This window comes from Lichenostomus cassidix, chromosome 1, assembly GCF_008360975.1.
Source record: "Lichenostomus cassidix isolate B80296 chromosome 1, HeHo_3.0, whole genome shotgun sequence".
In the NCBI taxonomy this organism is placed as follows: Eukaryota; Metazoa; Chordata; class Aves; order Passeriformes; family Meliphagidae; genus Lichenostomus; species Lichenostomus cassidix.
In genome coordinates this window covers 1,898,270-1,926,146 of record NC_139479.1, presented here as the reverse complement: position 1 = coordinate 1,926,146, position 27,877 = coordinate 1,898,270, and the positions used below count along the sequence as shown (strand labels likewise).

At 48.3% G+C, this 27,877-nt stretch overlaps 2 protein-coding genes across 3 annotated transcripts in view; both read left to right on the top strand.

Annotated features, from left to right (window-relative positions):
* The window catches only part of LOC146444049 (uncharacterized), a 280,352-nt gene extending 252,763 nt beyond the window's left edge, over window positions 1–27,589 (top strand). Inside the window, exons 2-3 of one of the 2 annotated variants that reach the window (XR_014855901.1) lie at window positions 23,015–27,030; window positions 27,110–27,589. Coding sequence is in view for 1 of the 2 variants with exons in the window: in XM_085078859.1 (XP_084934985.1) it covers window positions 23,015–25,672 (2,658 nt within the window). In the remaining variant the exon portion in view is untranslated. Of the gene's footprint in view, window positions 1–23,014 lie in introns of both variants that reach the window. The other variant, XM_085078859.1, reaches the window with a different exon arrangement.
* On the top strand, window positions 18,593–21,585 carry CLDN14 (claudin 14). The gene has a single exon (XM_085079599.1). The coding sequence runs from the start codon at window positions 18,705–18,707 to the stop codon at window positions 19,461–19,463; it is 759 nt and encodes a 252-aa protein (XP_084935725.1). The 5' UTR covers window positions 18,593–18,704; the 3' UTR covers window positions 19,464–21,585.
* Window positions 27,590–27,877: the final 288 nt, after the last annotated feature.

The window sequence follows — 27,877 nt, the reverse complement described above, 5'->3', positions numbered from 1 at the left end:
CTGAGGGTTTTCTCATATTTCTCCTTTTCCCAGGAGGAAGAAGATGATTTGGAAAAGCCCTTGTTATACAGAAGGATCCACTTAGAGTGTTTGAGGACATGAATTCAACCCCAGGCTGAGAGTTTTTCACACTCTTGCAGAGATTCCTTTATCGGCACAACTTATCAGAGCTGTTTGTAAACCCTGGCTTGAAGCCTCTGTTTCCAAACAAAAAAGTGTTGCTGTTGGTCACCCAAAACCCAGATTGTTGTTAAATATTCCCCAGCTGGATCAGTATCCTTCCACTGTCCATTATGCCCTCCCAGCCCATGGAGTCCCAGCTGTGCCCAATGCCACCTTGTCCCCAGCCCAGAGCCACATCCAGGCATTCCTTGGACACCTGCAGGTTTGACTTTGATGTTCATGTTGAGATGGTCAGTCAGTGATGATCAATATGGTAGAAGAAATTTTCGTCTGTTCCTCGTTGAATTAAAAAAATATAAAATTTGAGAGTGGATTGCAAAGGATGGGTTTAGGCTAAATGTGGGACATGAGAATATTCAGTGTATGAAATGCAGGGCAATTCCATCAGTCACAGGGTTTGCATTAAAGAGTGAAATTCCACTTTCTTGGACTGCAGGGTGGGTATTCTTGGACTGTTGTAATGAGTAGGACCAGACTTGGCTCTGAAAACAAAAGAATTTATGAGATCCAAACCACTTAGAAGATTTTTGGGAGTTTTAAACATGTTAAGCAAGGTAGAGTGTAAAATCAGAAAACAGCAGTCAGACAGCAGAGAAATACAAATCCTTTCTACCCTACCAGCCTTAACTAGGGGAGATCAGCACTTACTGTTTCTTCCTTGTGATTTTTCAAGATGGGAAAATCCTAATTTTCAGGTTCATGCAAGTGTCTGATCCAAACACCTTCCTGACAGAGACAGCAGGGATTTCTCCTGTCAGCTTTGTAATCTGTCCTTTCCATTTATCTCCACTCACACTTTTGGCTCCATTTGTCCTCGAGATGTTTTAAAATTCAGCCTTTTTAACGAGGGGAAGGCCCTGAGAGAGGCAAAATGAGACATGTGAGTCATGGGGAACAACCACAGAAGGAACCAGAACATCACTGCAGACCAAATGTGTTTCACACATCTTGAGCTCTCCATCCCCTGTCCTGCTCCACATCTTCCTTCCCTGCCTCTCTGCTCCAGGAATTCCATGCTCTTCCCTCGTGGCAAGGGCTGTGGATGTGCTGTCACCTTCCCTTTTCACTCCCATACTGTGGTTTTTATTATTCCTCATCCCTGCGCTGTTTGCTTTGCGTCCAAGTTGTACAATGAGATTTATTTTTCTCCAGATGAGGAGTTGTGAGCCATTGTATCCACAGCTTCTTTTGTCAAGTGTCCAGATCACCGAAAAGGAAAAGCTTAAATTTAAGGAAAATAGAATTATCTGTGAGTTTTTAAGGAGTATTTGTTGTTTAAATATAATTAGAGGCACTCTGAATATTACTGCTGAATTCTGTGGTAAGAACTATTATGGAAATGATGTAGCTCCTCCAGTGCTTAACTGGTTTGGAAAATGTTATCTCCTCTCTTCTGGGATCTTTCCTCACACAAAGGACTTTTTGTGGGATTTTTAACTCGGCATGAAGCAGAGAAGCCAAGTAAACTCCTGAACCTTCCACAGTGGGGCTGTGAGGCAACTCTGGGGAGAATCTAATCAACAACCTGTCCCTTGCCCGAGCTCTAGGAGGACAGGAGAGATTATTTTATCTGCTCTCCAGGAAAGTGCCAATCCCCAGCTTGCTGATGCCAAGAACATTGTGGGGAGGTGGGATCCTGGATCCTTGCTTTAATCCAAACCTGTTCCTTTCTGAAGTTGGGCTCTGCAGTTTGGAACATCTCTCCCCCTCATATAAGATTTTTAGGCTCCCAGATTCCTCATGTGTTTAAAATTTTCAAAAATATCCAGGTGTGGCAGAAGATCAAACCACGAAAAGGGACAAAGATAAAGGCTTCAGAATCATGGAATCACAGAATGGTTTGGGTTGGAAGGGACCTTAAATCCCATCCAGTGTCACCCCAGCCATGGCAGGGACACCTTCCACTGTCCCAGGCTGCTCCAAGCCCCAATGTCCAGCCTGGCCTTGGACACTGCCAGGGATCCAGGGGCAGCCACAGCTTCTCTGGGAATTCCATCCCAGGGCCTCCCCACCCTGCCAGGGCAGGAGTTTTTCCTAATAATCTCTGTTGATGTTTTGGGAAATGGCAACTGCTTGGCCTTACTGACTCCTCTTCCTCACAGAAGAAGAAGAAGAAGGAAAAATAATGTTCTGTGAGCCACCCTTGGGCCATTTCAGGATTTTACAGCTGAAAGCCAAGATTGCTGAACCTTTAACTGGACCAGGATTCAGAGCACTGGTGTGAAGTGCTTTTCTTGGCATGTGTGACTCAGGAGACAAATCTCCTGACCCAGCCATGGGTTCTGAGTGCCTTTTTGTGGTCGACTCCAGCCTGAGAATATATTCCTTGCACCAGTTGAACGTGAAGGTGATGAAAGCCTAATTTGCTCAGCCAAGTTCCACATCCGAACGTGAGGGGCACAATTTCCTGGCTAGTTTGAGGTGAAATGAGGCTTTCCTGTTGTTATTTTGGCTTCCTGAAGCAGAGGGAGAAGGGGGAACCTTAGGTCCACATCCATCTGGGCTGCAGAACAAACCCTGACAGCAGAGATGAAACCACAGGTCCTACAAAGCTGCTGCTTCTGCCAGCCTCTGCAGGATTCCTGCCGTGGATCCTTGATAAGGCAGCACATTTCAGCAGCTTTTCAGGGTGTTTATCATTTCAGTTTTCCTCTGAAATGAGCCTGACATGGTTTTTGACGCTTATGGAAACAGTCACCACTCAGAGAGCTGAGAGTCACTTCAAGGCAGGGCTGGTGGATTTGAAATCTGGCATTTCAGGGGACTTTGTGAGGACTTTCACTCAGGCCGTGCTAAATATGGAATATCTTATCAGCACATGGATATCCTACAGCTCAGCTCTTGTGCTGGGGATTGAAACAAAACCCTTTTCTAGGCTCAGAAGGCTTGAAAAGTCAGGTAATGCAGTAATGTAATAAATATAAATGAGTAGGTGATTAATACACATTTGGATTGTCCTCAGAAGAGAAAGCAATTACAAATATTATTTCTAGTAAGATCATCCTGGCTTTTTTTGATTCTGAGCTCTTGCTGGAAAGACTTCTTTTGGATGGCTCACAAGGGTGCTTTTATTTTCTTTTTTTTTCTTTTAAATGTCTGTAAAATTTGCAAATGTTGTGTGCACCCTTATTTACTTTGCAATTACCCTGCAAGAGCAGCACTGGCTCTCCTGGCCACATTTTTCAATTACTGTAATTCTCTTTTGGGAAACTTCCCAGACAGAGGAAGATGCAACCAGGGGAAGACAGTGCCTCATCACAAAGCCCTGTTTGCCTCGGATTTCCTCCCTGGGCTGATATTTGAGACCACATCAGGGAGGGATTGCTGCTGGGGTGTGGCCAGGGAGATTTGGGCTTAAATTTGTGCCCTCAGAAGGGATCTCAGCTCTGTCTGGAGAAGTTTCCTCCTCTGGAAATGGGAAATGTGGGAAGCTGTTCCAAGTGCTCCTCCCAGCCTTGTGTGTGAGAAAATAGAAGAGAGATAGGAAGTTATTAGAGAACATCCAGGGGAGGGATGTGGAGATGGTGAAGGGTCTGGAGGGACAACACGAGGAGTGGCTGAGGGACCCTGGAATGTCCAGCTGGAGCAGAGGGACTGAGGGCAGAGCTCCCCAGGGCAGCTCTGATCTCTGCTCTGGGACAGGGACAGCATCCTGGGAGGGCTGGAGTGGGCCAGGGCAGGTTTAGGGGGATATTTAGGGAAAAGTTGTTCCCCCAGAGGGTGCTGGCACTGCCCAAGCTCCCCAGGGAATGGGAACATTCCTGAGGCTGCCAGAGCTCCAGGAGCCTTTGGACAGCACTGCCAGGGATGCCCAGGCTGGCATTGCTGGGGGTCTGGGCAGGGCAGGGGTGGGAATGGATGGGACCATTCCCAAATCAGGATATTCCATCATCCTGTGACCCCTGTACCCCATTTTCCCTGCCAGCAGCAAGTGCAACACCTCCTGTGTGTGAATCTCTTTGGGTTGAGCTCCACAGCAATGCAAATCCACTCAAAGCAACATCCTTGTTTAGACTTCGCTTTTGGCATACTTTTAGTCTGTTTTTTCCCCTCAAAAAAGTGATTTCAGCATCTGGCACTCCCAGGCCCGAAGTGGATTGTTGTACAGCTGAACTGGAGCAGTGTAATAACAGAGGTTTGAAGTTCAGATTGCTTTCATGGCGTGCCCAGGAGCAAGCCTTGCAACTGCAATTATCGTCAGATAATTTTTCATTTTATTGATTTCACTTTTCCCCCATGATTGTCAATAAGGGCTGCTTTTTTCTTTCCCCCTGGACCATTGGGTGTAAGGCAAAATAACCTTACAGTCTAGTAAAAGAGTAATAATTGAGCAGTGATACACACAGATGTGGCTGGTGAGGTTTCAGGGTTATTTTCTCAGTGGAACTTACACAATTCCAGGAGTCTGAATTTGTCATTTACTTTTTGTTTCGGGGGCTGCACCGTTCAGCCTAACAATATGCAATTTTTACAAACAGAATCTAATAGAAATAACATACTTTTATTTTTTAAAAAAAAACCCTCCAAGGTTTTGCAATAACCCCAGACCTCCAGTATTTCAAGATGAATGTAAAGCCCTGGTGCCAGCTACTCAAAAACCATTTAGAGACCAGAAACACAGGATCAGATTTTGCTGCTGTTCCTCAGCACAAGAGGTTTTTTTCTGCTTGGACTCGAGTCTTTGGAGGCTAATTTTGAATCAGATAAAAACTCTGTGAGAAAGAGCAGCAGAGCTGGGCCCTGAGTCACCTGGCACTCAGCAAAAATTGAAAAATACCAGAGGCACCTGAAAAGCTCACTGAAGACTGGTGGTCACCAGCAAATAATGATTAAAATAGTGGTAACAGTGAGTTTTGGCTTCACTGGCCTTTTACTGCTTGGAGTAAGCAGTCACTTGCCAGATTATTATTATCTTGGCACTCGATGCAAAAAAAACCCTGTAGTTTTCCATGTTCCTTGAAGCTGAGCATACATTTATTGAAAGAAAGCATTTATTAAATATATGGGGACAGATTCTCCACAGGCATTAAATAACTTCCCTCCATCTGCCAAGAACTCTTGCTTGTTACCTTTTATTATGCTGAGAACTGCAGGTTGAAAATGGTGGAAAAAGAGGGGGAAAGAGGTGGAAATGGAGCTTCAGCATGAAAAGCCAAACTGTTTTATATCTCCTGATATCAAGGAGATTTTCATTCCATGGATTGTCCTCAAAGTGTTTCCCAAAGTCATGAGCAGCACAGAGATGTTAAATTGGGAATGAATATCTGAATAACTAAATGATAATTTGGATTAGTTGAAGAGCTCCCTGCACATGGCAAGGGGTGGGAAGGAGGTGATCTTTAAGTTCCCTTCCATCCCAAACCACTCTAATGCAGGAAGAAAGGAGTATTCAATTGAATTGGTATGTAAAAGGTTCAAAATATTAAGAAAACAAAGAGTTCTGTCCCTTTTGCCACGGGGCACCTGATACTAAACACTTTCATGGGTTCAAAAATAAATTGGATAAAGTAAGGAAAGAAAAAGTCATTAAGGATAAACATTAAGGTAACATTTCAGGATCGAAAAATCAGGGACAATGTTCTAGAAAAGCAACACAACTTTTCCTGGTTTTGCTTATTTCCTAAACCTCAGCTATAGGCAGTGCTAGGGCATTGTATTGATCTATCCAAATACAATTTTTACATTCATACCTAAACCTCTGCCATTTTTGGAGGCAGAGGATGAGAAAAACTCATCCAAAAAGTCTTCTGTGCATTGACACACAGCTTCAGCTATACACAGAGGCCACACCATCCTCCTGACTGAACACAGGGTGTGAAAAAGGCCAAAAATTGAGATGCTGCAGTGAAAGAGCCCTGGCTGTGTGGCAAGTGCAAGGAAATTGGCCAAGCTGCCCCACTGGTTGCTGGCACACCTTGCTGAGCTCAGACACACAGCACCAAACCAAAATTTCAATGTTGCTTAACACAACCTTGCATTAAAACCATCTGCTGGCCCAAATTCCGTCTGTAATTTGCTCCTCTCTGAGTTTTTGATCAGTGTTCAACCAGGTGATCATGACCCTTATCCCTGTCAGCTGTGACAGAGAAAAATGTGTCACCACCCCGAATTCAAATCCTGGCCCAGGAGCCACCCAAGCGAAGGGGAGCCTCGGTGGCTGCTGAATTCAGGAGTGACACTTTTCAATCCTTGTTTATTCGTCCCACTCGTGTCGTTGGATGAACCCCAGGCAGGTAACTCAGAAAACATCCAGGGGAAGGCTCTGAAGTCACAGCAAGGTCACCCAGATGTCACCTGTAGGCTTTTATGAGCTCCTTTGTCTTTGGCAAGCAGTGCTGTTGAAGCGATTCAGCAGCCGAGCGCTGCTTTGTCCATCAGCATCCAGATGGACTCGCTGCTACCGGGCAGTCCTGCAGCATGATTATTCCCTAATCCACAGGAAAAGGAAGGTGACTCGGTGTGGATGGAAACAGGCTTAGATCCATAGCCTTAATGAGGCTCTAAAGCAGTGGGGAAGAGCCAGAGGGTTCTCATGGAGAATCCCAGACGGAGCGCAAGGAAAGCTTGACCTTCCCGCAGCACCTCCATCCTGGGGCTGAGCAGCTGCCTGGGTCTTCAGGATGCATCCCATCTCAGTGATATGTGGTCAAATGAACAGCAAATAAACCAGAAAGGGCAGGGATTAGAGAGTTTAGATCCAAAAAGCACTAAATGGCCCTTGATAACTCCTGGGAACTATTTATTGATTCCTTCTACGCGCGGCGCATTCCCATTAAATGATTTCATTTCCTTATTTCTCCTAATCACATCACTCGCTTTAGAAGTCTTTTGCTCCCTGAGACCTGGGGCTACACAGATAACTTCAATTCCTCATGTGGCTCCACTTTTTATGACATGTGAAAAGTTGATACAGTAAAAGTAACTCCTCGGAGCCAGCAGGTCTGGAGCTTTCATCACCGGGAATCGCTGCTCCAAGGAAGCACTGGTGGCTTAATTGCTGTGCTAGGCTCAGTCTGAGCAACATATGGCTTTTTCCAGCTCTGGATGAGCACTGATAAACCCCTTGGAAGATGTGACTGCCTGTGAAAAATGTATTGACACCATGGAAATAGGAGAAAGAGGTCAGGAATAATGAGATTAATAAGGCAGTGATGCTGTAATGGTCGAATCTTTTGAGTTCCTGTAGGAGCTGACACTGCAAATTATTTCTGTGCTATGGGGAAATTTGTTCCTTTTCTTGCTGGGAAAAAGGCATTGGAAACAATGCCTTCATTTTATGGGAGACTGGAGAAAGAGGGGGAGATGCTGCTTTGGTGTTTTCCTTTAAAAACAGAGGAAGGCATTAAGAGGTATTAAAGGAAACAAATCTGCATCACCCAGTATTTCCCAAATTGAACCCCACACCATTGCACAGATTTTCCACTAATAATTTTCTCCTGAGCCCTCTGGAACACCTCTGCTTCCACAAGGTTTTGTGCTCTTTGCAGCACAGGTGATTTGCTTGTTGTTTCAAAAGATATTGGTTTTCCACTGCAAGCCTCAGTCCTGCGTGTAGGGCTGACTTCCTGTGGTGAACACGTCTGCTCTGAGTGTTATTTAAGGTTAGTGATAAAACAGATCACCCCAGACAGGTGTAGAGGGGGATTTGGGGGATTTCTGGGATTCTTGCTGCCAGAGGATGAGGTTTGGGTGGGATGCAGTGCTTGGCACTGCTCTGTGTCAGAGCTGGGTGAAGGATGTTGCATTTCCTTTGCTGTCAAAATTCACATTTGCAAAAGCCACCTCGTTGTGGAGAGCAAACATTCACCTCCAGACACGGAATAATCCTCTTTAAAGGGGTTTAAATATTGTGTGGCCCTGCTAAACCCCCTCACAAGGGGAGAAATTTCACCTAAAAGGTCATTTTAATAGGAGAGCTCCCACTCTCTGCTCACCCCCAGCAAACCAGGCAGTGTTGGGCACAAACCACAATTCTTACCTTGCCATGCAAAACAAGCTGAGAACAACCTGTGATTGTTTCAAATGAACGCAATGGAAATGAAAATGAAATGAAAATGAACTGTGTTACTTTATAATCCCATCTAGACAGAAAGGATTCATTCCCCACTCCTGCTCAGGGAAAATGCACATGGCAGCCCATCCCTGTAATTTGTCATCCGTTGAAAACCCCACGTGCATCAACAGGAAAATTAAATGCAATTTCCTTCCAATTTGAAATATCTCTGAAGCTATTCCCCCATCCAGGACAGCCCCTGAGCAAGTTCTTCACCTCAGGCTCGTGAGTTGTTCTGGGGATGTCAAGTGCTTTCCTGGACAGGGCTGTGATCCATAGCAGATGTACACCTGCGCTGCAGAATGAAAACCCAGCAAATGCAGAAAATTGAGGCACCAGGGCACCAGAAACACGCTTGATTATTCCTGAGGTCCTGCAATTTTGCTCCTGTCTGCAAGGCTGAAAAAAAAAACCCAAAAAACCTCCAACAGAATGAGGGAAATTAGCTACAGAAAGGCCACGTTGCAAAAGCACAGAGTTCTCTGTGTCCCTTGGGGAAAATTTTGCACAATCCTACTTTCAAAATAATGTTCAGGTTGCAAAATTGAGCAATCATAAAAGCCAGGAAATTTAAAAAGTTAGTACGTGTCTTTCAGTGTTAGTTCAGCAGCAGCAAATATATGTCGTGCGAGGAGTTTGTACTTGCAATTTCTGTGTGAAATTTAAACTTTAAAGTATTCTTGTTGACCATTAATATGCAGCACAAACTAGATTGGTTATTTAACGTCTCAAAGAGGCATCTTAATCATAAGAATTTCCTGGCTGTGGAATTCAGAGGGTTTGGTTCTGTAAGAACATGGCGCTGCTGAGTTATTTTGGGGTTTTTGTCATCACTGGGAAAAAAAAGGGGAATTTCACCTGATCACCTCAGAATAACTTCGTGATGCTTATAAAAAGCTGTGATTTATGTAGTTAGGGAAGTGGCCTAATCCTTTTTTTCTCTTTTTTGAGAACCTCTGTGGTGAAGAGACCACATTGCTTCCCCCTTGCTGGCAGGAGAAGGAAACCACCCTGAGCAAACGTGCTCTACCTGAATTCACACCGAGCTGTCCCACAAAATGTTTCAAATCCAGGAGGATATTTCCAGTTTCTCTCAGCTCCATGTGGTGGTTTAGCTTCCCCTGAAAGCCTAAATGCAGTGTGATGGCAGTGTTTAGATAAGGAGCTGGGCACTGCAGGAATGCTGATCCTTATAAATGAGCTGCATGGCGCTCTGGGATTTTCCTGGCTCAGCCTTTCAAACCCCAGGCTGGATTAAATCATCCCAGCTGGGGAGAAAATATCAAGAGCTGAATAACTACTTTATGAGAGCTGTGAGAGTGTGAAGGTTTTAAGAAGCTAAATAATTATGGCACTCTCTGAGAGCCACGGGAAAGAGGAATGACTTTGTGGCCACTTCTGTTTCTGCTGATGTCATTCTGAAAGACAAATGAAAACATCAAGGATGTGGGGAGAATTCCACACAGGGCCAAAGGCACAGCTATGGGAGCAAATACAGGTTAAAGTGGGGCAGTGAGGAGTCAAACACATGCTCAGCTCCAAGGAAAAATGACATTTTGGTGCTTCCAGTGATTTTTATGGGATGTTCAGTGCCCCAGGTGTTGTGCAGGAAGCCACGAGCATCCTGAGCTCTGTGTCAGTCAGCTGGGGGCTAATTTCATCATGGAGCTGTCAGCCTGGGAATAAAATATATCTCCCATGAAGATGTGCAAGTGGGAGGGCCTAAAACTTTGTGTAAAATCCCAAAATCTCAGAATAGTTTTGGACGGGAGATTAGAAATCATCTCAGTCCAACCCCCTGCCACGGGCAGGGATGCCACAAACTGGGTCAGGGTGTTCCAAGCCACATCTCACCTGGCCTGGGACACTTCCAGGGATGTCGTGACATATCCATGAGTGTGTCACCAGTCCAAAGTTAAGGAAAACCCCTAGGGAAGAAGATCTTTGTATGGTGTTTGATCCCAGTGGATCATCCCTTTCCTCGGATGGACTCTGAGGGAGCTGCACTCTGCTCACACTACCACCAGAGGTTCAAACCTCTCCTCAGACGTGTCTGAGGACAATGGGGATGTTTGGCCCCTCTAGGCTGCCAAACACCTTCAGGAAATGCCTTTGGAGCAGCAATGCCAGCTGAGCTCCTGGGGTTTGCCAAAGCTGCCAAGCACCAGGTGTGTGTGGCATGAGTGCCACCAACCCCACCAATTCAGGCTTGGTGCAGTTTGTGCAGCACACACAGCCAGGTACAAATCCAGGGGGAATTTCTGCATGGAAAGGGTGCTCAGGCCTTGGCAGGAGCTGCCCAGGGAGGTTTGCAGTCCCCATCCCTGCAGGTGTCCCAGGAAGGCCTGGCTGTGGCACTCAGTGCTCTGGGCTGGGGACAAGGTGCCCATTGGGCACAGCTGGGACTGCATGGGCTGGGAGGGCTTTGCCAGCCTCAGGGATTCTGTGTTTAGGATGTGCTGCTCAGACATTGCCTGCAATTCAGTCTGGGAGAAACACGGGAACCAAAAAAGGCAAAGAAATCAAAGAAAAGCTGTGAGAGGTCTGTGGATGCCCAGGCAGCTGTGGCATGAAAGTTCATCAGGATGAGACTGGGGCAGAAGTGAGAGGGGAAGGTGACCTGAGCCCAGCATGGAAACCATGGGGAGACATCCTGCTGACTCCAGGCAGCTCAGCCTGACTCCAGCAAACAGCCTTTCTTCTCCTTCCCCCTCCTCCAGCACAGCATGGCAGCCCAGATCGATTTCAGGGTTTTCTCTGGTGCATTTTTTTCTCCCTTAGATCTTTCCAGGGAGAGCTCTGGCCTCTCCATGTGGGGCAGCAAACAGGCTGAGCTGGGGAAGGAGGGTCAGCAGAAGGGCTGTGCTGCCTCTGGAAAGCCACCAACCATCCTGGGAATGGGAAGGTAGCTGAGGATGCAGAACTCCAATAGAATTGCCAACACTTGAAATTTCCTTTTGGTCTCTAACAAAATAATGGTTGAAATGTTTGGAAGAAGTTTCTGGAAGCACCACAGCCCAAGATTTTGCAATGAGCCAATTTGAGGATCATGATGTCCTTCTGAGACCAGGCTGTGCCATGGCTGGAGTGGCAAAGGCAGCTTGGAGCCTAAACCTCACAAAACCTTGCAACAAAGGTGAAGTTCAATTGGGCTGAAAACCATTTTAAGCACTATTAAGTAACATAACTAGCATGAGAGTGGGGAGGAGGAGTGAGCCCAGGTGAGACATGGATAATAAACAAGGTCTGGCTGCTCTCAGTAGATATTTGCAGAGCATGCAGTGAACGAGGTCATTTGTTTGGGCTGATGCAAAGAAATCCAGCCGGGAGAAGGAGCACCAGGACTTGGTTTGGCTCTCAGGATGTATTTCTGAGCTGTGGAGTGCAGCAGACCGTGGAGAAATGTCAGAAACTCCAAGGCTGGAGTTAAAAACTGAGCGGGCAAAATCACCCAAAATAATCTGGAGGGAAGCACCGGTGGAAGTGTCAGGCTGGGCAAGCACAGAGGTCTCTGCTCACAAATTACAATAACTCAGATAAAATTGGTACCCAGCAAACTCAGCTGCAAAATCAGCTCCAAACTCTGCTTCCCAAGCTCCCAGCAGTCAAATAAATCCATGTTGGTGTCAATTGTGAACCTCCCTTCCCTTCACAAGGTGTGTGGGTGATTCACCCAGCTGGCAGCCCTGCCCTAAACCTCCTGACCCCAGAGCTCCATCCTCCCCTCCTCAGGCTAACAAACACCCTGATTGATCCCTCAGGCTCTCTGGAATCTGCCTGGGCAGTGGGAATTTGGCAGCTCTCACTTTCAGACAGGAATCCCCCAGGGAACAGATCCCCCGTAAGCTCTGCGTCATCGCAGCCCCAAGCCCTGCTGCAGATGTTTCTGCCCCCCTTCCCTCTCCTGGCAGGGCTGATAAAAGCTCAGCCCACGCACAGATCAGGTTCCACCACTGGATATGGTTGTTTCCAGCAGGAGGCTTTCTGATGTTGGCTTGGCTGCTCTTATTCTGGAAGGGAAAGGGTCCTGCTATCAAAAAAATTTATCTTTTGCTTCTCACATTTACTTTTTTTTTGCATAAATTTTGCACTGTAATCCCATGTGTAAATGCTGATATAAACTCTTGTCTTTTCCCTGTGTACCAACCCCAATCCCATGTGTAAATTCTGAGATAAACTCTTATCTTGTATATTCCCTGTGTACCAACCTATAGAAAAACACTACATGAATTTTAGAGCAATGGCTTTGTGGTCTATATGGAATCAATCACTATATGGAAATGGTCTATGGTCTCACTATGGAATCACATCAGTGATTTGAGCACTGATGAATTCAACCTCAGCTGGAGCTATTTTCAGGGAGAGGAAAAGTCAAAATTGTCAAAAAAATGTCACCCAGTGTTTGGGGTTTGGCCACTAGAACCAATGACCTGATTTTAGTAGCATGGAGAATTTCAGAACACATCACCTTATCCCACCAGCCACCGAATTTCTTGTCATGTTTTGTACCCTGAAAATGAAATCTGGAATCAACACTCTCCAGGAGCATTGGGAATTATTCTTTTCCCTAATTACCACCCATTACTCCAGACCAAATGAGGGATGGGCTCTAAAGGAAAAAAAAAAGTTGATTTTTCATGTTCATATCCAGGATTTCATAGTGTATGTGTGTTTGCAGACAGATCCAAATTCAGATTATCCAGACAGGTACTGATCACTCTTCCAAAGCCACAATCAACATCCAAAAAAGAGCCATTTTTTGGGATGTGTCAAGCTGACTCCTCCAGCAGCGTCCCACAGGCAAACAAACACCTCCTGGAATCAGTGAACCAATTCCAGTGACTTTCTGAAAGGAAATTCAGGTTTCTGGTGTGTATTTTAATACTATAAATAAAGGGCAGAATTAAATGGCTCCATTGCATGCAGAATAAGCTTTATAAATGTGGTTATAATCAGTTATAATATCCTCCTCTGTGTTACACCACGGTGGATGTTTATTATCATTCAAAACTAATAACCTTGGCTGCATTCAGCAGCTAAATGAGATCCTGTGAGCTGCAAGAGCTTTTGTTCACATGCCAACCAAAGAGCTAAATGGATATATCCCTCTCTCTGAGCACATCCATCATTTTGTAACCACAGGCAGATAATTTTGCTCTTTCAACTCTTTCTTTCCACACCACAGATTTTAGGGGAGGACACTGAGGGGCTGAGTTAGAGATGTGACAAATTATGCATCCAGCCACCCCAAAAAGCAGGTGATTTTTTCCCAATTAATGCCAGATGTGACATGAAACTCTCCCTAAATGTACCTTCCTCAGCCACTGGTTTTCTGTGGGACTGAGGGGACAAAACTCTAAAATCTGGGGAGTAAAATTAAGTGGAAACGAAATGTTGATCATGTTTTCTTTGTTGCCTTTCCAGTTTTTTAGGGTTTATCGACTTGTATATAAGTTCAGGGTGAAGATGAAACTTCCAGTTTGCTCCTCTGAGAAAAACCCCAAATAACACACCACAAAAAGCTGCATAATTCCACGATGGAAACAAAAAATTCGGTGCCCTTTGAGGAGTATTTCAAAGAGAAATAACATTAAACCCAGCAGGGATGATGTGCTGCTGGTCCCAAGCAGGAACAAGTCATGAAATGAAGGGCAGCACCCACAGGGCAACCCCAAAAACCTTCCCTGGCACCTGTGAGGAAATTTGGGGCAATAATGAGGTGGTGCAAGGCTGGTCCTGGGAAGGTCCTGGAGGTTCCAGGGATGTGAGGAGGGGCTGAGGCTCCTGCTGCACATCTGGCAGAGCAGCAGCTGCACTGCCCTGATCCACGAGTAGGTGTAGGATCAGCCTGGGGCACAATGTGCCTTTCAAACTTTTATGGATTCCCTCAGCTCCTCTTTCAAAAAGTGAAGAGAAGGATTTTGCTGTGAGCCAGGCAGGACTTGTTTCCCCTCAGATCTGCCCACCCTCGCCCAAATCCAAGCAGGGAGCTCTTCTTACCACACAATTTTTTTTTTCCCCTGAAAACATTGGAGCAGGAGTGAGCAGGGAGAGGGCTTGGGAAGCTGAAATAGCAGAATTTACAGTGTCAGGGTGTGGAAACTCACTCACCTGTCTGGTGAACCCGAGCACACCCTAAAGCTCTGATCCTTAAACATGAGTGAATCAAGCTGTGTGAGATTAATCAAATAAAAGCAATTAAAAAATAAAAACTAGTGCATCCTTAAAGACCTGGCTCAGCTGAAGTCCAGCAGCTGGTAAGAAGAACATCACATCATCACATCAATCAATCACATCATCACATCACTTTGCACTCCCAGTGCAGAGATAACAGATTTAGGGCATTTCTGGGGGAATTGGTGCAGAATTAGAGGGTGCTGAAGGTAAAACTTAAATTGGGAAAGGTGCACAGAGAAACAGCAAAATTCCTGGGTTAGAATTTATTGGCAGAACCTCGTGCAGCTCAGCAAAAGTGGCACAGCAGCCTCAGTCTGCACGAGAGGAACAACTCAGAGGTCTGGAGAAAGGCCTTGGAAAAAACAGGAACAAAAGGGTAAGACTGATATGGGCAGGGAAGTGGTAAAATGAGAAACAATGAAAGGGACAGCAGTAAAACATGCATCTGTTATTTAATCCTGGGTAAATACCCAGATTAGTGACATCAGATTCTGCTGTTTGTTTGGAGCTTACCCTGGAGCCGTGGCTCCCAAGGCTGAGCAGCTGGGGCAGAGCCCATGGATCCAGCCCAAGGATTTATCCCAGCTATGGCTGTTCTGTGCAGCACTTTGTGGGGAAAAGTTGCCTTTCCAGCAGTTTGGGCTCATAAAAATAAAGCTGGCATGGGCTGGCAGGGCAAAGGAATTCAAAAGTTTCATAAATTGTCACATCATTTGGCAGTCACTCAGTGCTTATGTGAGTCTTGAAGGTCATGAAGGCTAAACATGGACATTGTCTCTTTATTTTTATTGGTTTTTATCCCAGATGCTGTTTTATTTCCAGATAAAGGCTGGCTCTGGTTCATAGAATCCCAGAATAATTGAGGTTGGAAAAGACTTCCAGGATCATGGAGTCCCAGCTGTGCCCAGTGGGCACCTTGTCCCCAGCCCAGAGCACTGAGTGCCACAGCCAGGCCTTCCTGGGACACCTGCAGGGATGGGGACTGCAAACCTCCCTGGGCAGCTCCTGCCAAGGCCTGAGCACCCTTTCCATGCAGAAATTCCTGCTGCTGGCCAAGCTGAGCCTCCCCTGGCCCAGCCTGAGGCTGTTCCCTCTCCTGCTGTCCCTGTTCCCTGGGAGAAAAGGATGACCCCCAGTGAGAAAGCAAAATCTGCTCACTTTCTAAAGAAATATCAACAAACACAGCCCATGCAGAAACAAATGGCCGATTTTTTATTTAATTTTTGACTGGGTCAGCCAACAAGAAACATCCAATCTGCCACTCACCTGAGCCTGCTGAATGTTCCTCACCTGAGCCCTTGGGAGCTGAGCTGCAAAGTGAGACATTTCCACCAGGCTGCTGATGTTCCTGCAGATAAATGTGTGGAGTTCCTGCTGCTTTGGCCACTTGGTAGCGAGGAGGGGAAGGCTGAGCCCCTTTTCCACTTTTTCAGCAGTGAAAGTGTTACTGAGCACCAGGGGCAGCTGGAAGTGCTGAGGAAAGCACATGGAAAACATGACGCGGAGCGAGCTGGGCTAATTAACACTGCCTGCTGAAATTAGAAAGCTCTTAATGGCTAATGTTTAAAAATAACACCTTAATGACGTCTAAAAATAGCTGCTGCCCAGCCCCGGAGTTTTGTGACCTCCATTAGGCTGGGGGTCTGTTTCCCAGGGCTGGTGGTGTAAATCACATTTTCCTTTGGGATCCTGTTCTCCCTGGGATCAGCTGCAAAGCCTCCTGCCTGACCTTGGGAGGCTCTTTGCAAATCTGCCACAGTGACCCAGAGCACTCCTCGGGATGGTGGGGATTGTCTGGGTGTCATGTGTGGGATGAGGAACTGGAGAGGATAATCTGCTCATCTGCAGAGAGGGAAAAATACTGAGGGAATGGGAGATTCCCAGAGCAGGGAAGAAACGGGGATGGGAGAGGTGGTGCTGGGATTAAGGACACCAAGCTCCATTTCCAGCTCTTGTGGGATGTCTTGAGGTTCCTCCTGGTGCTGCTGTGCCCCCAAACCATGTGTAGATCTCCCTCATCCTGGAGGAGCATTCCCAGGATAATTTCACTGAGACGCTTAGATCCAGATGCACCTCACAGAAAGCAAATAGCAATATAAAAAGGAAAAATACTCCTCGATTTTCCTTAATGTGGGAACCAAACCCAAATAACCTGGAAGGCAAAAAACCACTGAGTAGTTTGTGTGGTTGGAACAGGAATAAAATATCTCCGGTAGTGCTGGAAGTAACAGTTTGCTCCTTTGTACTGTGCTTGGCCCTAACTCATGGGCTGTCATGATACTCTGTGACAGCTGAGAGAAACCTGCAGCCTGACCTCCCCTGGAATGATGATTTCGGATAGAAAACCTTCTGTGATTGTCTCACGATATGCAAATGAGGCAAATTACTTCAGCAGCCACACGAACCCAGGTGTTACATACAGAGGATCTGAAAGGCTGGGAAGTCACAACAGGAGGAAAAAGCTTTCCTAAAACCAGGCGCACCAAAGGAAAGCTGGGCTTTGGTTTTCTCTTCCCTTCCAGCCAGCAAATCCAACATCCCATTCCTCCCCATCCAAATAAAAGGGGCTTGGAGAAGTACAAGACCCTCAGCTAGTGGTGTTGTTCTACCCAGGCCATAAAATTCCTGTGCTTTTCAATTTTTCCCTTTCTTTTCACAATGTCCAAGGGATTGTTTTGGGAAAAGATGCCCCATCCTACAAGAAAGATGGAGAGACAATTTCCAAGGGCTGGAGGGACAGGACAAGGAGGAATGGCTTCAAACTGAAAGATTGTAGGATTAGATGGGATACTGGGAAGGAATTGTTCCCTGGCAGGGTGGGGAGGCCCTGGGATGGAATTCCCAGAGAAGCTGTGGCTGCCCCTGGATCCCTGGCAGTGTCCAAGGCCAGGTTGGACATTGGGGCTTGGAGCAGCCTGGGACAGTGGAAGGTGTCCCTGTCCATCCCTAGATGATCTTTAAGGTCCTTTCCAACCCAAACCATTCCATAATTCCATGATCTTGCTCTCAGGCAGAGATCAGTGGATGCCACAACAACAGAGACAAACCCCAGCACTGATATCACCCCCAGCACTCCAGACTCGTTAGAGATAAGGCTGAGATCAGGGGAATGTGGAGCAGCTTTCCCTTTGCTCCCTCTCATCCTTCTGCTGTCCTGATGGCATTGATTAGTTGATCCAGATGGTTTTCCTCCCATTTCCTGCTCAAGCCAGGTCCTGCAAACAAACACTTCCACTTTCTCCTACGAGCAGGAGTTCAGCACGTGCACTGGGCTTGGCAGAACTGGAGCCTAAATTTGTTCCCGTCTCTGAATTCCAAGTTGGATTTTGAGGCAGGGGTTATTTTATGTATTAAAATATCAGGTTTCTGCCCACACACATGATGCATGATGTATAACAGACCTGGCAAGGCAGCCACTGGAAAAGGCCACTTCAGCTGGGATTTACACAGAAGGAAGAGTTACCATTCCTTGTTTTTCAGCTTGGATTTATACATGACCAAACTGTGAAGATGTTGCCCCTGGGAAGCTCCAGGATGTCCATCTGATTCCATGTTTCACCCACACCCTAAAATCATGACCTGAAACTCCACAGACCCTAATGAAAATTACTCCCTTTTGAATTGCATTATTAAAAATGCAACCTCAAGAAATACTGGCCAGTCAGGAAAGTGACTTTAATCCAATATTTGTTATCCTGTTCCACAGGTTTTAAATCAGTCTCTTTGCTCCCCACTTTGAGCAAATACGCCCTTATTGTTTTCCTAGTCCTGCTATGACCTTCTGGGAATGTTTTCATCTTGTAAAACAACCTGCAGTTCCCTACTTTATAAATCTCCTCCATTCCAAGTGTTAACACTACCTAATTCTCTGCTTTAGAGAGGAAATCATGTTTGTTTTTTTGAAGAGCCTGCTGGGAAGAGGAGTATTTGCATTTAAAATATTTTTTTTCCATTTCATAAATTGTCTTGAGTTTTCTTCCCAGCGGGCAGCACCGGGCTGTTTATATAAGAGAAGAGGGAAGCTTGTTTTCCCATTACTTCCACAAAAACATGATTAACGGCGATAACTATGCTAATTACTGCCCTCGCTGCACTTGGAACGCACCTCACTGGCTGGAGAGGCAGTGCTTTGGGGTAATAATTAACTCCTTTTTCCCTCAATTACCTTTTATTAGGCGAGCAGGAGGCGTCGGAGTGAAACAGCCGCGTATCTTCCAAGAAAAGCTCGCGTTTTCCACGGGAACCCCGGTGGAGGCCTCGTTAGGAGAACTCAGGCGGGACAAACATCGCCATGGCTAGCTGGGCCCTGGAGCTGCTCGGCTTCTCCCTGGGCCTGCTGGGCCTCGTGGGGACACTGATCGCCACCGTCCTGCCGCACTGGTGGCGCTCGGCGCACGTGGGCACCAACATCCTGACGGCGGTGGCCTACGTGCGCGGGCTGTGGATGGAGTGCGTGTGGCACAGCACCGGCCTCTACACCTGCCACCCGTACCGCTCCCAGCTGGCGCTGCCCGCCCAGCTCCGCGCCGCCCGCGCCATGATGGTCATCTCCTGCCTGCTGGCCGCGCTGGCCGCCGGCCTGGCCGTGGTGGGCATGAGGTGCACGGTCTGCGCCGAGGGCAGCCCCGCCAAGGGCTGCATGGCCGTGGCCGGCGGGGTTGGGTTCATGGCGGCCGGCCTGCTCTGCCTGGTGCCGGTGTCATGGAGCACCAACGACGTCGTCGTGGATTTCTACAACCCCGCGCTGCCCACTGGGATGAAATACGAGATAGGCCAAGCTCTGTATCTTGGCTTCTTCTCCTCGGCCTTGAGCATGCTGGGTGGGGCTCTGCTGTGCACGTCGTGCTTGGGGAATGAACCGCAATTCCCACCGCAATTCCCGCCGCAATTCCAGCCACAATTCCCACCGCAATTCCCGCCGCAATTCCCGCTGCATTCCGGGACACAACCACCTCCCTCCTCCCTGCCACCAAGTGCCTACAAGGGAAACCACCCTCCCTCCCTGACATCTGCCTCCCACAGTGGCTACAGGTTGAGTGACTACGTGTGAGTTCCCCAGGATGGAGCGCGGCTGACTCGGGAATTCCGTGCATGGCATGAGGTAACTCCAAATCGATGTGGAAGTTTACCATTTTTTATTCCTTCCCTTTCTTCCTGGAGGAGGAAAGGATGTGGGCACAGAACTGCCGGCTGCAAAACTTGGATATCCCTGTCCACCTCCAATCAGAGGTTTGCAGGCAGGGAATTCAAGGGGTGTTTTGTTAAAAATAATGGTTGGGTTAGGAATTTGTGTCCTATGAAGCAGAACTGGACATATCTCCTGGTTTCTTCCCTAAAAAGTCACCATTTTCCCTAAAAATCCGGAACTCCTTGGGGATACACAGTGATTTCCAGCACTGATTGCCTGCTCGGCTCCTCATTTCCATAATTCACGAACGTTTCGTCATGACAAGGTATTAATTTTGCTTTGACTTAACCTCTTTTGTTTGTTTTTTTACAGCCCCTTGAAATCTGAATTTCAGTGGCACTGTGACAGATGTATTTGACAGCCTGCTACAGCCAATATTTTAAGTCATATTACAATGTTTTGACCTTATCAAAATAAAATTTCAGCGCATTTTTGAAATGCATCACCAGGGAAACAAACCCTCTCAGTGGCTTAGAATTGGGGTTTCTTACAAATGTCAGGAATAGGATGGAACTAGACATTTGACATTAAACATATTTAAAAAATTAAACTTCTCAAAATTTGACACAGAATGGGCATTTAACTTTGGAGGAGATTTAGCATTCTATATAATCTATGCATTATAGAGAGTGGAAAGAGTTTCTAGAATCCTATTCCCAAATCCCATGTACTGAAATCTGCTTATTTCTTAGGATGAGTGCTGGTATTTTGTGCCTGAAGGTGCTTTACGGTTAGCAAGGATATTTCCATCTCCTCCAGCGATTTTTGGGGAACTTCCATTTGAGATACAAGGCACCCTCCATGCCAACACTCATGGACTGTGACCACTGCTTGTCAGGAATATCAAATCCAGACATTTCCTTCTAAAATCCTCACAAAATTCCACCATTCCACAATGTATTCAAACACTCAGAAATCAAAATAATGAGCCAAGAAGCCCAGCCCTCTCCATTTCACATTACGGTGAAGCCCCAGGTACACTTATTATGGTATAAAATTATCACAAAAGAGAGAATCACTGGATTCCTGTAAAAGCAGAAATTTATAGGTCTCCCACATGCAACATATGGACCAACACTCCAGGAAAAAAAATAATTCCAAGATCTGTGAGGGAACTGATCATAATTTGGCAAAAAGGACTGTTTCTAATTATATTATCACCTTGTAACACCTCCAGAGCTGGGAGCTTTTCAACATTTCCCCTGGTTTCACCCTGAACCTTCCTTTTTGTGGCTGATCACCTTTGCCATTTGGTTTGTGTTGATTTCAATTCGGACAGAGTGTTTTCAGCATTGATTCAAGTTAACATCACCACTCTTTTGGAAAAATAAATGGCATTTCTAAGCAATTTGCTGAGAACAATAATAATAAAAACAGGGATCTGGGCCTGGCTTTGGTTATTTCTGGTGATAAGGACAAGGGGGAAGGCTGCAAAGTGCCAGAGGGCAGGGAGAGACGGGATATTGGGAATTAGGAATTGTTCCCTGGCAGGGTGGGGAGGCCCTGGGATGGAATTCCCAGAGAAGCTGTGGCTGCCCCTGGATCCCTGGCAGTGTCCAAGGCCAGGTTGGACATTGGGCTTGGAGCAGCCTGGGACAGTGGAAGGTGTCCCTGCCATGGCAAGGGTGGCACTGGATGGGATTTAAGGTCCTCCCAACCCAAACCTGGTGTGACTCTGTGAAATCCCATTTGCCATCAGCCTCACATGGGAAAATATCTGCTCAAGCTGCCTGGGATGGAGTTGGGTGTTGGATTTGGGACAGATCTCCCCCTTGGCCTCTCTGGCAGTGATCAAACTGATCAATATTGATCACTGATCAATAATGTGAGATTGATTCCCTGGACAGGCAGTGATTTCACCTCTCCAGGTCTTTCTTTCCTCTGCCTGCCCTGGCTGGAGCTGTGTGAGCTCCCCACTGACCCACAGCCCCACACCATGTACAGCCCTTTCCCTCCTCCACCCCACAGCCCTGGGAAAGCAATTCCAAGGAAATATTTTAGATTGATGGGTTGGTTTTCTTGGCCCAGTGGTTGGTAGCAGGGAGGACACAAAGATGGCTCCTGGGAGAAGCTGCTAGATGTTTCCACCATGTCCAGCAGAGCTAATCCCTGATGGCTCTGAAGATGATGGACAGGCGACTGGCCAAGGCTGGGCCCATTAGAGATGTTAGTTATGCCTCTGAGATACCAGATTGGAGAAGAAATCCAAACAAATGCACACACAGTTTTTCCTGCAGCCAGAGAAGAGGAGGAGGTGAGAACATGTGAGGGAACAACATGGAGACACCAAGGTCAGTGCAGAAGGAGGGCAGGAGGTGCTCCAGGCGCTGGAGATGAATTTGCTCTGCAGGCCGTGGGGATGAGCATGGTGAGGCAGCTGTGCCCCTGCAGCCCATGGGCTCCATGGGGGTGCAGAGATCACCCACAGCCCGTGGGGAGGAGGTGACCACGCCGCAGTGGGAGGATGGCTGCAGGAGGCTGTGATCAGTGGCAGAGCCATGGAGAGAGAGGCTCTGCTTGCAGGCTGGAGCAGCCTGGCCTGGGAGGATTGCAGCCCATGGATGAGGGAGCAAGGCTGCAGCAGTTTGGGAGGAGCTCACAGCGTGAGATTGGACCACGCTGGAGGAGTTCACACAGAACTGTCTCCTGCAGGAGGAACCCCACGGTGCAGTAGGGCAAGAACTCCTCTCCCTGAGCAGTGCAAGAAGATCTCGGTGATGAACTGAGCCAAACCCCCATGCCCTGTTCCCTGCACTGGTGGTGGGAAGGAGGGAGGGGTTGGGGGAAGAGTGGTGTCTTTAAGGGTTTATTTTTCTTCTCATTATCCTCCTCTGACTCTGAGAGAAATAAATTCACTTTCAACTCTAAGTTGGGCCTGTTGTGCCCTTGGAGTGTTTTCTCCCGGCCTTTATCTCGACTCAGGACCACTCTGTTAATTTGTTTCTTTTTCCCTCTGCCCTGCCCTGCTGTGGATGGCAGAGCAGTGAGCAGCACTGTGGGTGCTGTGTGTCCAGAATGGAAACCATGAGCACAGCGCAGCCTGCAAAGCCAGGGCTCTGCAGTGTGGGGCTGTCTGTGGGAGCCAAAGCCTCTCAGGGCTCTGGGCACAGCAGGGCCACAAGGCCACAAGGCCAGGGCTGCTCTGGGACACTTCCTGGCTGCTCTGTGCTGCTGGGGTGCCGCGTGTGGCCTTTGTGACACAGGCGCTTTGTGTCAGGGCCCTTTGTGATGCGGGACATGGTGGTGGCCAGAGACCTTTGTGACATCAGAGAGCCCCAGCCTGGCTGGGGGTATATAAGGGGCGCAGAGCCCTGGGCTGCCCCGTCCCAGGAGAGCAGCGGTCAGAGAAGGAAGCAGCTCTCGGGACTTGTCTGCGGTCGTCGATCACAGAGATTGTGGAGAAGATGGAAAAGAAGATGGAAAAGAAGATGGAGAAGGAGAAGATGGAGAAGAAGCAGAAGAACCCCAACTCCCAGCCTGCCCCGGGGCAGCTGTTGAGGAGACCAAGACCAGGGGCTGAGGTAGGAAGGACAGGCCAGGGGACAGACAGGGCCAGGACCTTCGCCCTGCCAAGAAAGCCATCTCTGTCCCACACCTCCTCCCCCTCCTCCTCCTCCTCGCAGATGAAGGTCAAGCTGCCCCCTGTGCACCTTGGGCAGCCAAAGGTTTGCCCCAAAAACACCAAACAGCAAAAAGTCCCACAGGTGGGGCTCAGGAAGCCTCAGGCAGAGCTGCAGGGCAGCTGGAGCCAGGCCCTGTCCCACCCTGGGGACAGGCTGACATCACAGCCACCTCTGCCACGTCAGGCAAGGGTGACACGGCTGCCACCTCTGCCACGTCAGGCAAGGGTGACACGGCTGCCACCACTGCCCTGCCAGGAGAGGCCCAAGGACACTGAGAGCCGGGACACAGAGCTGGGCAGTGCAGGGGACAAGGGGCCAAAGCCCTGCAGCACCTGTCCTGGGCTGTACCCAGAGCTCTCCCCATACAGCTCTGTGCCCAGGGTGCTCCTGACCCCGCTCGGGGTGGCCCAGGAGGGCACAGCCAGTGTGTCCCCGAGCTGCCAGGTGTCACCTCTGTCACCTCTGCCACCCATCCCCTCAGGGGCTCGAGCCAAGGAGCTCAGCCTCACGGGTTCAAGCGAGCCTCTTCCAGTGGAGAGCACCTGTGACAAGGAGCAGTCCCAAGCAGAAGAGGCCACTGACCACTTTCCAGAGGACAGCCCGTGTGACCAGGAGCTGTCCGAAGAGGGAGAGGCCATCGATGTTGTTGCAGAGAGCCGCACAAGTGACAAGGTATTGTCCAAAGCGGAAGAGGACACTGAAGTTGTTTCAGGGGACAGCACAAGTGACACGGAGCTGTCAGAAGTGGAAGAGGACATTGACGTTCTTTCAGATGACAGCACAAGTGACATGGAGCTGTCCCAAACTGAAGAGGCCAGCAATATCTTGTCAGATGACAGCACAAGTGACATGGAGCTGTCAGAAGAGGAAAAGGACATTGATGTTCTTTCAGATGACAGCACAAGTGACATGGAGCTGTCCCAAACTGAAGAGGCCAGCAATATCTTGTCAGACGACAGCACAAGTGACATGGAGCTGTCAGAAGATGACAAGGCCATCAGGCTCTTCCCAGGAGATGGCACAAGTGACAAGGAGCTGTCCCTAGAGGGAGAAGACATTGAGGACCTTCCATTGGACAGCCCAAGTGACCAGGAGCTGTCCTCAGAGGAAGATGACGATGAGCTCTCTCCAATTTACAGCATGACTTACCGGGAACTGTCACCAGTGGAAGAAGAGGACGAAGACATTCAAGAGGACAGCAGAAGTGATAAGAAGCTGTCCCCAGTGGAAGGTGACAATGAGCTCTGCCAAGGGGACAAGAAAAGCTACAAGGAGCTGTCCCAGGGTGAAGACACCCACCAAGAAGAGCTTTCCCAAGGGGAAAATGAGGATAAGAGGCTTTCCTCAGAAGACAGCAAACAAGACAAAGAGCTGTCTTTTGGGGAAAACTACAAAGTCCAGGACATGTTCCTGTGGGAAGAAGAACAGCTCTCCCCATGGGAAGATTGGGAAGAATGGGATTGCGAAGAGCTCTCTCAGGGGGAAGAACATGAGGACAAAGAGCTCTCCCATCAGGAAAAGGAGGACAAAGAGCTCTCTCAGGGGGAAGAACATGAGGATGAAGAGCTCTCCCATCAGGAGGAACATGAGGATGAAGAGCTCTCCCATCAGGAAGAATGTGAGGATGAAGAGCTCTCCCATCAGGAAAAGGAGGACAAAGAGCTCTCTCAGGGGGAAGAACATGAGGATGAAGAGCTGTCCCATCAGGAAGAACATGAGGATGAAGAGCTCTCCCATCAGGAGGAACCTGAGGAAGAAAAGCTCTCCCATCAGGATGATGAGGACAAAGAGCTGATGAGGAAGGCTCTGTTTGGTGGGATGGAGAGACCTGTAAGATTGTCAATTGACCTGCTGGAACTGGAGAAAGTGTGGAGGAGCCAGAAGATGCAGGAGTGTCTGGAAGGCAATTTGCCCAACAGTTATTGGGCTGAGGAAGAGAACAAAGCTTACAGACATCCACAAGTGTCCTATCTGGAGTGGTGCAAGGAGAAGGTGGAAGCCCAATGGCGAGAGCTGTTCAGCTCCGAGTCATCTCTGGGTTCCGATGTCGAGGACGATGTGCTTTCCACAGGGGAGCACTGCAGTGACCAAGAGCTGTCCCAAGATGCCATCCAGGACATCTGGAAAACACCCACGATGGGGGTGGATGGCAAAGACCCCCTGGAGGGACCCAGATGGGCTTATCCCAGAGCCTCTCCTGCCCCACGGACTCACATCGATGCCAAGCCAGCAGCTGCTGCCCCAGCCAGAGCTGCTGAGCTGGAGGAGCTTCCCGAGCCTCTCGCTCCCCAGGTGGCAGAGGCAGCACATTCTGCAGCCTCCCGAGACCAGGTGACAAAGGCACGGCACGAGGTCCCCAAGAAACGTCCCTCCCGCTTCAGGCGGGCACTGCGGGCTCTGCGCAGGCTGTTCCAGTGTCCCTGCCTGAGGCCACAGCCTGAGGAGTAGCTCAGGCAGGGCAGGGACAGCAGGGATTGCCCCCAGAGCCTCCCTCCCTGCGGGACTATAGAGCACGGGGCTGCCAACAACAACGGGAGTTGGGGACAACAAACAGGGACAGGAAGATGAGGATGAGAACAACGAAGAGGAGGAAGAAGATGAAGAAAGTGAAGAGGAAGACAACAGAGGTGAAGAAGACAAAGAGGACGACGCAGACAAAGAAAATGACTAAGAACAGGAAGACAAATAATTTTAAACTACATAGAAGAAGAAGAATAGTAGTTAGAATAAGGACTAAGAAAACACATAGAAGTAGAAGAAGAGTTATAGGAATAAGAATAGCAGTAAGAATTGAACTTACATAGAAGAAGATGAAGAATAGGAATAAGAATAGGAATAAGAATTAAAAATTCATAGAAGAAGAAGAGTAAGAAGAATAAGAATTTGACTTTAAAGATACTTAGAAAAAGAAGAAGAGTTATAGGAATAAGAATAGGAGTAAGAATTAAAAAATCATAGAAGAAGAAGAGTAAGAAGAAGAAGAATTTGAATTTAAAGACACTTAGAAAAAGAAGCGTTATAGGAATAAGAATAAAAATTTAAAAATATATAGAAGAAGGAAAGAAGAAGAGTAGTAAGTAGAAGAAGAATAAGTTGGAAGAATACATTCATTCATTGAAAAGGACCTGCTGCAATGGAGTGAGGACAAGGAGCTGTCCCCAGTGGAAGAAGCCATCAACCACTTTCCTGGGGACAGCATGAGTGACCAGGGCCAGTCTGGAGTCAACAAGGCCATCGAGTTTGTTCCAGAGGACAGCATGAGTCACCAGGAGCTGTCTGAAGTCAATGAGGCCATCAAGTTTGTTACAGGGGACAGCACAAGTGACCAGGAGCTGTCCCCAAGGAAAGGTGACACTGAACTCTCCCCAGGGGATAACAAAGGTTACAAGCAGTCTCAGGGTGAAGTCACCCAGGAAGAAGAGCTGTCCCAAGGGGAGAGTGACAGTGACAAAGAGAGCACTTCTCAATAGTAAGGACAGAGCTCTTAGCCCATCAACCAAGCTGCCAGAACGACAGGAAATGCTGAGCTGTCACAAGGTGCTGAGTGGTGCCTGCTGGTGCCACAGCCGCAGGAGCAGCACCAGGCCAGGCTAGCCTGGAGGTGGAGGCACAGCAGCTCCTGGGCAGACAAACATGCTGCTTGTGGCTCCTGCAGATCAGCACCACCAGCACAGCAAGCAGCAATCGGCCAAGAAGTGGCCATGGACTCTGGGGGGATCAAGAGCACCAGAGACCCCCAAAGCCACTGACCCTTTTCAGAAGGGTCTGAAAGAACAGACTGTGCAGGAAAACCAATTAGCACAGAGGTGAGAAACCCATTTCAGGGTGGGGAGCCCAGTCCATAAAAGGGTACCCAGCAAGCCCATGAGCCTGGACATCCAACAGCTGGATTGTTGCAGGAAGCAGGAGAGACATCATCAGCTGGATCAACACTGAACCAGGAGAGACATCGCATCAGCCACAACCATGCTGCAGCCAGGAGTGACATATCATCAGGTGGAACCTCACTGGAAGCAGGAGTGACATCATCAGAGCTGGAACAAGGAGTGACATCACATCAGCTGGAACCATGCTGGAAACAAGAGCAACATCCCCTCAACCAGAACCGTGCTGGAACTGGGAGGGTTGATGTCTGTCTTTCTTTCTTTGTCTCTCCCTCTCTCTCTCTTTTCTTTCTCCCTTCGTCTTTCTCTTTCTTTCTTTCTTTCTTTCTCTCTCTCTCTCGCTTTTCTTTCTCTCTTTCTCTCTCTTTCTCTCTCTTTCTCTCTCTTTCTCTCTCTTTCTCCCTTCCCTTCCCTTCCCTTCCCTTCCCTTCCCTTCGCTTCGCTTCCCTTCCCTTCCCTTCCCTTCCCTTCCCTTCCCTTCCCTTCCCCTTCCCTTTCCCTTCCTTCCCTTCCCTTCCTTCCTCTCGCTCGCCTCCGCTCGCCCCCGCCGCCCGCTCGCCCGCTCGCTCGCCTCGCTCGCCCCCCTCCGCTCCGCCGCCCCGCCGCCTCTCGCCCGCCGCCTCGCCTCTGCCGCCGCCGCCTCGCCTTCGCCGCCGCTGCTCTCGCCTCTCGCTCGCTCTCGCCGCCTCGCCTCTTCTCTCTTTCTCTCTTTTCTCCTTGCTCTCTTTTCTTCCTTCCTCCCTCCCTCCCTCCCTCCCTCCTTCCCTCC

Coding starts and splice junctions, on each gene's coding strand:
- CLDN14 (XM_085079599.1), top strand. CDS start 18,705: ATGGCTAGCTGGGCCCTGGAGCTGCTCGGCTTCTCCCTGGGCCTGCTG.